This window comes from Etheostoma spectabile, chromosome 16, assembly GCF_008692095.1.
Source record: "Etheostoma spectabile isolate EspeVRDwgs_2016 chromosome 16, UIUC_Espe_1.0, whole genome shotgun sequence".
Lineage (NCBI taxonomy): Eukaryota > Metazoa > Chordata > Actinopteri > Perciformes > Percidae > Etheostoma > Etheostoma spectabile.
Window position 1 is genome coordinate 18,284,745 of NC_045748.1, and position 8,882 is coordinate 18,293,626.

Below are 8,882 nucleotides of genomic sequence, written 5' to 3' on the forward strand. Positions count from 1 at the left end.
TACGACGTGCCACACAAAACAGTGCTTTTAAGCCGGAGAGCAGAGTACACTTCCCGGCAATAAAAGTCTGAGATACATTTTGTCAACACCAGGGGTAAAGATAATTCAGCAGAGGAAGGGATATATACACCAGGAAGGGGGAAATCCCACGCAAAAGTTCCTTGTTTTTAAAATGTGACAATTTGCTGTTGTTATGTGTCTTTTGTCATAGTTAACCAAAGTTTTGGATAGTTGGTCAGTCAAGACAAAAAAAAAGTGAGGACTTCACCTTGGGCCCTTGGATAACTTTTCTGTATTTTTGTAAAATACTTTGACTTAGAAAATAGTCTGCGGCTGAATCAATGGGGGAAAAAAAAAGGTTTGCCGCCCTATTTAAATATTCCTTATCTCTTGCTTCTTTTCCAGGTGGAGAAACCATCAAGAACATCAAAGAGCAGTCTCGTGCCCACGTGGAGCTACAGAGAAACCCGCCGCCCAACACGGACCCCAGCGTGCGCATCTTCTCCATCCGAGGCACCCCTCAGCAGTTGGAAAAGGCCCGCCAGCTGATCGATGAGAGAATTGGGGTAGGTGGTCTGGCTCTGGCCCACTATTGTCTGGCTTGATATTCATGAGCGCACATGTCAATGTGGAGAGCTGCTGGGTTTCTGTGGTCCTGGTGGCCAGCAGGATGTCACCAGAGGTTAAACATAAAGAATCCATCAAATGGACTTAATGGAGTGCATCAGCGCCTGGCCCTGCCCTCTGACCTTGCCTGTTGGCTCCTTTTTAAACACAAGTGTGGTCTCTCACTCGCCTCCTCTTCCCTTTCTCTGCTCTAGGGCCCAGGAATAGGGGGCAACAGCAGCTTCGGTATGAATCCCTACAACCAAGGACCAACCACTCCTCCTCAACAGTAAGCCTCATGTCACATTTTTTATGTATACAAGTGAAACGCGTACTGAAAGTGTAATACAGTGTCTTCAGTAGACACTAATTGTTAAGTTTTTTTGCTCACATTGATTTGTCTGTTTACTTTGCACAAGTGGGGCTCAGACGTTCATGACAGGAGGATGGGGCACAACTTTTCAAATATGGCAGCCTCAAGGCCAACAGGACCACAGTAAGTAAATTAACTATTGCAGCTGCATAAGCTACTTAACTAGATTTTAATATAAAAAGGCAAAAAAAATCAAATCTGATCTTTTCCCAGCAAGACATTTTTGGTTAATGAGAGAACAAAAAATATGTATACAAAATTTAATTGTGTTGCACATAAATTTGGCTGTGAAAGCACGGCCAGGGAGTTTTGTGGTGCTGCAGTGTATTCAAAGTCTTCTGCGGACTGGGGTGAGATGGTCGCGCTCCCTGTGGGTAACCACCTCTTTCCTGTATGGACAGATTTTAAATTGGCTGTCAATGGAAATCATTAGGAAACGGATGAGAGCAAAAGAGGAAAAGCAAAGCCCACTCTCTGTAACTCTAGTGGTGTTATCTGTGTCTGGTTTCAGGTCACAATGGTTCCCAGACGGGCCAGATGGACTGGGAGCAGTATTATAAAAAGCTAGGCAAGAGAGACATATTTTGTTTAATGCCCACTTTATTCTACAATCTTGTTCCATAGAAGCTTAAATGTAATTCTTTGTATGTATATTGTATTGTTTGTTCACACAAGCCTGATGAAATCATGGATTTATTTACCATGTTGGAAAGATTATGAGCATAAATCGTGCTTTTGTGTTAAAACCTGGTCACTAAAACTGTTTAAGAAAAGTCAGAAGGGAAAATGTATTTACGATTTGTAATGTAAAAATAACAAAATTGAAACTCTTCTGCTTGTTTTCAGGCCAGCAAAACCAAGCTCAGAGCACTGCTCCTGAATACAACAAAGCTTGGGGTGAGTATCTGTGGAAGTATTTTTTTTTTTTATAGAAACGAACCAATTTTGAAGTTTAAACTCAGAGCTGCACATGTGACTTCATGTTCTTGATTCCTGCTCTAATGTTATTTACTGGTTTTTCCCTCTTCAGGCCAGACACCTGGCCCTGCATCTCAGCAGACCTCTAATCCTGACTACAACGCCTGGGTTGACTTCTACAGACAGCCGATGGCCTACTTCAACCAGGGCGCACAGCAGACACAAGCCCCGGGCCTTCAGGTGAGAACCAACCGCCTCAATGTTTACACGGTACAGATCAATCAAGGTAAGGCTGGTAGTTTTTCTTTCTGTCTGCAAAATCCCGTAAAAGACCAAAACCAATAATGTTAGTCTGTTTCTCAGTACTTTCACCATCCTGGTTCCTGCTGAAGATGTAAACCTTTAAACACAGATCACAACCGTATATTGTCATTTTAGAAAAAGCCTCGGTCACTTCCTAAACCCGCTTTTTCAAGTTTGACTTAAACAAGAGTAGAGATGCAGCGGGTTAGTTGATAGACAGAAAATGAATCTGCAACTACTTTTGATAATCACTTAATCAGTCATTTCCAAAAAAAAAGTGGCAAACATTTGTTAGTTCTGGTTTCTCAAATGTCAGGATTTGCTGCTTTTCACAGAATCAATAAGTCACTAAGTGTGGCTCATTGATGTGTCTTTTAATAGTTTGGGGGCAACATTGGAGCTCTATGACACACCTACACTACTTACAGGGTTTGTTGACAGTAAGAAAATATGAAAATATCACCAGACTTTTCCTTTTTAAACTCCAAACAAATATGGAACAAATTAGCTGTGATGTGGGAGATATTGCAAGAAACGGTGAACAAAGTGGTTTTCTTCTCCAGGATCATTAAGAGAAGACGCCCAGGTGACAGACTTGAATCCCTGAGGATGGAAACAACCCTTTTTTTAACAGAGGGGGTTCTAGATTTGCAACGCCTTGAAGACTTTTTTTCTTAGTGAGAAACACTAGCTGTAGAATGACATATGATAAAGTAATATTTCTAAAAATCAGGAACAGTTATTTGTTACTAAATGCTTGTGTACACTGTTGTTTTGGATAGACAGTATCGGGGATCCCTTTTTGGACTTGAGAGAGCTGCTTGTTTTTCTATGTTTTCCTGTCTTTGACTCAGATTGTACCGCCAAAATGAACCCAAGAGTTGTAACATTTCAAAAGGCAATATGATCTATTTTTTCTAGTTATGTTGAAATGAAACCATGATTAGCTTAGCAGTCTTGAATACAATTTGTCCTATGTCATAAGATGTTTAAAAGGGTATGTTAAAATGTTTTCTTTTACATAATTCAGTGAAATGAAACTGTGATGTTTTGTTACAGGAAATGTATTTTTGTTACAAGGTTTAAAAACATGGATTAATGTCAGCCAGTGGCAATAGTTCTGATAGAATTCCTATTGTGCATTGTATGCTGTTTTTCATTGTCATTTTATTGTACTCTGGTTTAAAAAAAAAAAGGTGCAATATCTTATTTCACTTTTGAAACAAAGATGGGTTCTCTAATATTTTGACAGACTTTTAACTTGTAGTTTTAAGATGTTTTTTTTTTTTTTTTAAATGGAAATGTCACCAGATAATTGTAATAAATTATCCGGTATGATAGGATTTAGGGGGATGTTGCAAATAGCTTTTTTGCCTTTGCTACCTTGTAAATCTGTATATATGCTCATATATTTGACTGTTAATTTAAAATATATATGTTTCATATATATATATACACTTATATAAAAAATATTTTTTTTTCCTGTGATCAGTTTTGCAGGAAAATTGTCCCTCTTTTTCTGTTTTGTTTTCATACTGAAAATGTTCAAAGATTGTAATTGTGTAATTTGAAATTTGATGTTGCATCTTGTAATGAAGAAAAATAAGTGGTAGATTTTTGTGTATGTTCTGTACCTGAACTATTCAAGACTGCTAAGCCTCTGTACTTCTACCTGTGTAATAATTAATATAGTATTTTTATGTTTTAAGTATTAAGATAAAAAAAAACTCTTATTTGGTACCTCCCAGTTCACCAACGCCCCACTGAGCCCGCTCTGTGGACTCAGTGGGGCGTTGGACTCAGTCCATGCTAATAACTTTTTAATTCATTTTTTATTTCTGTGTGATCTAATATAAATGGTATAAATGATGCATCAATATGGAAAACATGATTCTGGTATTAACTTCATTTCTTAATGAAAAGGGATATAATTTCAAAATGTCTAATTATGGTGTTTTTTTCCTTGTGTACAGTTAACCATGTATTAAAAACATTCAGACTACCTTTGTGTACTCTTAAACGGATTTTGTTTCATAACATAAACCTTTTTATGTCCTTTGCTGTATTCTGATACTTAGTGTTGAATATTCTGATACATAGAGGATATATAGGTCTACTGTGTTTTTTATAATCTATAACATCTATTTTCTAATCGTTTGCCAGTTCTCACATTCAAATACATTTTCCGCCAGCCTCTCTTGGGGTTGATATAAACTATCGTAAGTTCTTAATGTTAACTGCAGCACTTTTCCACCGCTACACTTTGCAGTCAGTAATTTTAACGCAGTAGCACATACAGTAATTTCTCCTGGTTTATTTGCAATATTTTCATTAAGAAAAGTGTTAAAATTGTGCCATGTGTAGTGAAAGAAAAAAAAATAGTAACTGGCAACTTGCCCAAAATGACAAGTTCTCTTAACACCTGGTTTCATGGGAGATTTTGGTATGCGAGCACAATCTTCAATACAACACCTGTCTGGTATCAGCCTCCGTATCTGGACCTGTGTCTCTACAGCCTGATACCATGTCCTACATACACAATCAGGGGAGGTTTCTGGTGTGATGATGTTTTTGTTTTTTTTTATTCAGAGACTGGTGTTTCATGTTTTGCCCACTACAGAATTGGGTTTGTCTGTCAGAATATGGTTTCCTGATAGATTTCAATCTTTGCCTCGTTCAGTAGTAGTGGAAGTCCTCCACTGTCTTATTGTTCCCTACAACAATCCATGTAGGTTGTCATCCTTCCAGCACCAGCAGCATGCTGTCCCTCAGCTCTCCTGTCTTGTCTCACCCCCCCCCCCCCCCTCCCTCAGCTTGTCACTGCACATCTTTGCATCAGAGGGAGACTCTGCCACAGTGGACCTGAAGGCCCCATACCGTCCATGCATTGATGCGGTGCAGCTGTTTCAAATCCAACCCTGATTTTGATCCTTTTTTTTTTTTTTTTTTCTTCTTTTTTTTTTTACAACTGTCCCCTAGGACACTTTGACCTGGAGGTCCTTTGTCACGTCTGATTTAGTTGTTCCGGATCATTCACAGACAGGTTGAGAGGCTAGATATTATATAGACAATTATGGGCACCTTTTCTCCTTTTATGCTGCAGCATTTGAACCATCAACATAAACAGGCATTATACTATGATACAGTGTGTGTCTCATTTATTTGGGGGAAAGTGACAAAACATTACGGTTCAGGTTTTACGGCCCATTGGTGATATTATGCTACTTAGAATATTTAATGATTTAATTAAATAAATGTTCCAGCACAACAAACTGACTTTAAAATGTACTAAACATACACTAATAGAAATTGTTGCAGGGAAATAATACAACTTTGATTAAGCTTTTTGGGGGGGGGGGGGGTTCTTTTTTTTTTGTATATTGTTTAAGAACTGTGTTGTGTTCAGTGGTAGAACGTTTTACTGTACTTCAGTATTTGCGTTTTCTGCTACTTTATGCTTGTACTTACATACTGCAAATCTGAGGAAAATGTTACACCTGTTTAGTCTACATTTGTCAGATCTAGTTACTTTGAAATGTAACCTTCAAAATATCAACTTATAAAATGTTGTTGCATAAAGCAACAATACCTTGATGGAAGGAGCCACTCTGCGCAATGACTACTTTAAATACATCCATCACCTTGTGACATTTCTACTTTTTCTTCCAGCGCTGAGGCTCATGCATCACTCCTAAATAACTTCTCCTTATGAACAGTTTTCTCATTGAGCCTTATTAATCTGTTTGGTTTGTCTGTAAAAGATCAGTGGTGGAAGAAGAATTCACATATTTTAGGAAAAATAGCACTATGTATAAGTAATAGTCATGCATTCAAAAGTTTACTTAAATAAAAATACAAAAGTATTAGCATTAAAATATACGTAGCAAAAGTAGCCTACTTTTTAGTACCATTTTAGAATAATGGATTATAGTTATTTATGCACTAATGTGTAAGTTACTCTAATGTTGCATCTCGTATAGGGGGAGCTAATTGTAATCTATAACATTAAATCATGTATTAGCTTATTATAGTTTGTATTTCTAATTTGAATTGGCAAAGCAGCTGGAGCTGTAAGACCAATGTGGAGTGGAATTAATGGAATTCTCGAAGTGCCTCTAAATTCTACTTGAGTCAATGTTGGTTTCTTTCCACCTCTGCTAAAAAAGGAGAAATGCAATTAATCCAATGTATGTAGGGAGTGGTGTTTCGCATTTGATCGAGTAAAGTTTTGTAGTTATTGAAGAGAATAAATCCACTTTTCCACATTAATATTTTAGGCTAAACTATTTAAAACAGATCTCCCTTGCTGTGTAAATTGAGGTTCAACAGCTCCTCCACATCAAGCACCCCCCCCTCCGTCCTATCCAACAAGAGGGGGGGAGAAAAGCTTTTTAGGGGGGAGGAGGGACTTCAAGCACCTCTCTCACCTTTGCAACAGATGAGCCGATCTTCAGTCTCCTCCACACTGAGACAGCTACCTTAATCTGGTTTTAATGACCCTGCGGAGGATCCCCCGAGACCCTGACCTCTTTCCCCCCAGCTGGTTGGACGACAGCAGTTTGCAGAAGTGTGTGTTTGTGTGTGTGCGCGCGCGCGCGTGTGTGTTCCCTGCAAAAAGCTAAGAGTGTGAGTCTAGGAATATTTTTGGCCACGTGTGTTTTAATGGGGATTATAACTTCCCTTTTTTTCGGACAGCTTGTGATTTTGTAAGGCGCAAAATACATAGGCCTACAAAAAAGCAACTTTTCCAAAAACGTTGCAAAATCTAATCATTATATTCTATTTTATGGTTTGTCTTTTACTGTCGGTTATTTTGTCATTAAAGTTTAGACGTTCACATGTATTATTTTAGCATGACCGAGTCTATTTTCTCCACTTTCTTATTCTCTCCTGACATGCGTTAAACTCTGCTATTTATCCACAAACGAATGCCTTTCTTTGATAGGTTTCCCACCAGCTCTTTGAAATAAAACAATTACCGCGTTCTTTGTGCAATAATTGTCAATCATCCACGTTAAATTGATAAGCTTTAAATGGACAGAATAAAAGCTTAAATTGTTTTACAATGAAACAGCTAAGCAGGATGATTTGCTATTGCTGACATGCCCGCGGCTTTACCAGCTCCAGATAATGCCATAGGTTAATGCATAAATAAGCAAATCAAATCCATGCGTTACCCCAATTCAATTCATTTAATTCCTCTTTAATAAAGAAGCGGCCCCACCCCCCCCCACCCCCCCACCCCCCCCCCCCCCACCATCCCCCCCACCATTTACCTCGGATTTGTGCGATGAATGCTATAAATGTAAACAATCTAGATGAGAAGAATCCCGTTGAAAAGGAGAGAAATTTCATCTGGGAAAAGGAGACACATGTAGGAGGGGCCCGCTCATAAAAAGCAGCTGTTTCACAGTAATCTTTTTCGGGCCCTGTCACTCACCTTGCCTTTTCACTATCTCCTTAGTCAAAAAAAACCCCCGCTATTGTATTTAGTTGCCATTTCTTCTTTCCCATTACATTGCCATAATCCATATTCGTCCAGCAGCGCGAGAGAGAGAGAGAGAGAGAGAGAGAGCGAGAGAGAGAGAGAGCACAACTTGACCATTTTTCCGGACAATCCCCTTGTAGTTGTTGGAGTGAAAAGAGGAGTGCATGGATGTCAAATTGTCCTCAAAACACCATGAAAGATTGATTTGCAGCACTTTTCAGGGTCCTGACATTACTTGGAGGGGAGCTGAATAGGAAACCTGTGAGCCGGGGATGGAATAAAGATGTCCTCTCTGCTGGAAAAGAAGGAAAACTGCCCATTTAGCCCCAGTCCATCAAGCCCGAAAAATAGGCAAGAGAGGAAAAAACACAGAGGACTGTGACTATAGAGAAGAAAAGGACCGTGTATACTCATCTAAACGTTGTCACAATACCGAGCGGGCTCCGAACACCCATGAATATTAAACCGCTTACCTCAACAAGGGCTTGAAAAAGTGAACCACGTCAAAGCAGCTTTGCATTTTTTGCATGCGAACAATGCTGTAAAAAAAAAAAAAAAAAAAAACTTCACGACGAGTTTTTCCATTCTTGTTATTCCCGCGCTAACTCCTTACAAAAAAAAATAATATTACCACCGCATGAATACCAAATGCATGAGAAAAAAATGGGCGAGCAACTCCCAGACTCAATGACCCAGAAAAAACTCAACTCATCACTTAAACTCCCAGAAAATGTTCTTCATTTTAGTCTTTTTACCTTCTCAAACCCTGTTGCATTATTATTATTATTATTATTAGGTATTTATAGCCTACTTTTAAACAGCGTAACATTTATATTCCTACGTGTCACAGAGTGCAGCCTATAGGCTACATTCTGTTTGCTTTATATCCAGTTTTACGACCCTCTTTTGAAGCACTTTTAATTCGGTTTTTAATGTTTAGAATACTTAAAAAGGAATTATGCATTTTAGTCAATCAACATGCATTTGCAGCTTGGCAAAACACTGTTGCATTCACTTAAAGTCCAGCTCAGTGCAGGATTTACTCCAATAAAGTTTGTCTGTGCTGGTGCGTGGCGGGGCAGCGGGCAGGTCCACGCGGTGAGGGGTGTGTCATTAATAAGTAATTAGACAGGGCTCCCACTGGCCACCTATATAAAGAGAGCCTCGCAGCATGGCAGGGCAGCTTTACGCACA

General features: G+C 38.9%; 1 protein-coding gene across 4 annotated transcripts in view; it reads left to right on the top strand.

The window, feature by feature from the left end:
* fubp3 (far upstream element (FUSE) binding protein 3) overlaps nucleotides 1–4,204 on the top strand; it is a 25,341-nt gene extending 21,137 nt beyond the window's left edge. For 3 of the 4 annotated variants that reach the window (XM_032539669.1, XM_032539672.1, XM_032539670.1), the window contains 7 exons: nucleotides 406–566; nucleotides 822–895; nucleotides 1,026–1,102; nucleotides 1,491–1,547; nucleotides 1,826–1,876; nucleotides 2,010–2,137; nucleotides 2,764–4,204. In XM_032539669.1, coding sequence (XP_032395560.1) covers nucleotides 406–566; nucleotides 822–895; nucleotides 1,026–1,102; nucleotides 1,491–1,547; nucleotides 1,826–1,876; nucleotides 2,010–2,137; nucleotides 2,764–2,772 — 557 coding nt within the window. In that variant the 3' untranslated portion in view covers nucleotides 2,773–4,204. The remainder of the gene's footprint in view (nucleotides 1–405; nucleotides 567–821; nucleotides 896–1,025; nucleotides 1,103–1,490; nucleotides 1,548–1,825; nucleotides 1,877–2,009; nucleotides 2,138–2,763) is intronic. The other variant, XM_032539671.1, reaches the window with a different exon arrangement.
* The last annotated feature ends 4,678 nt before the right edge of the window (nucleotides 4,205–8,882 follow it).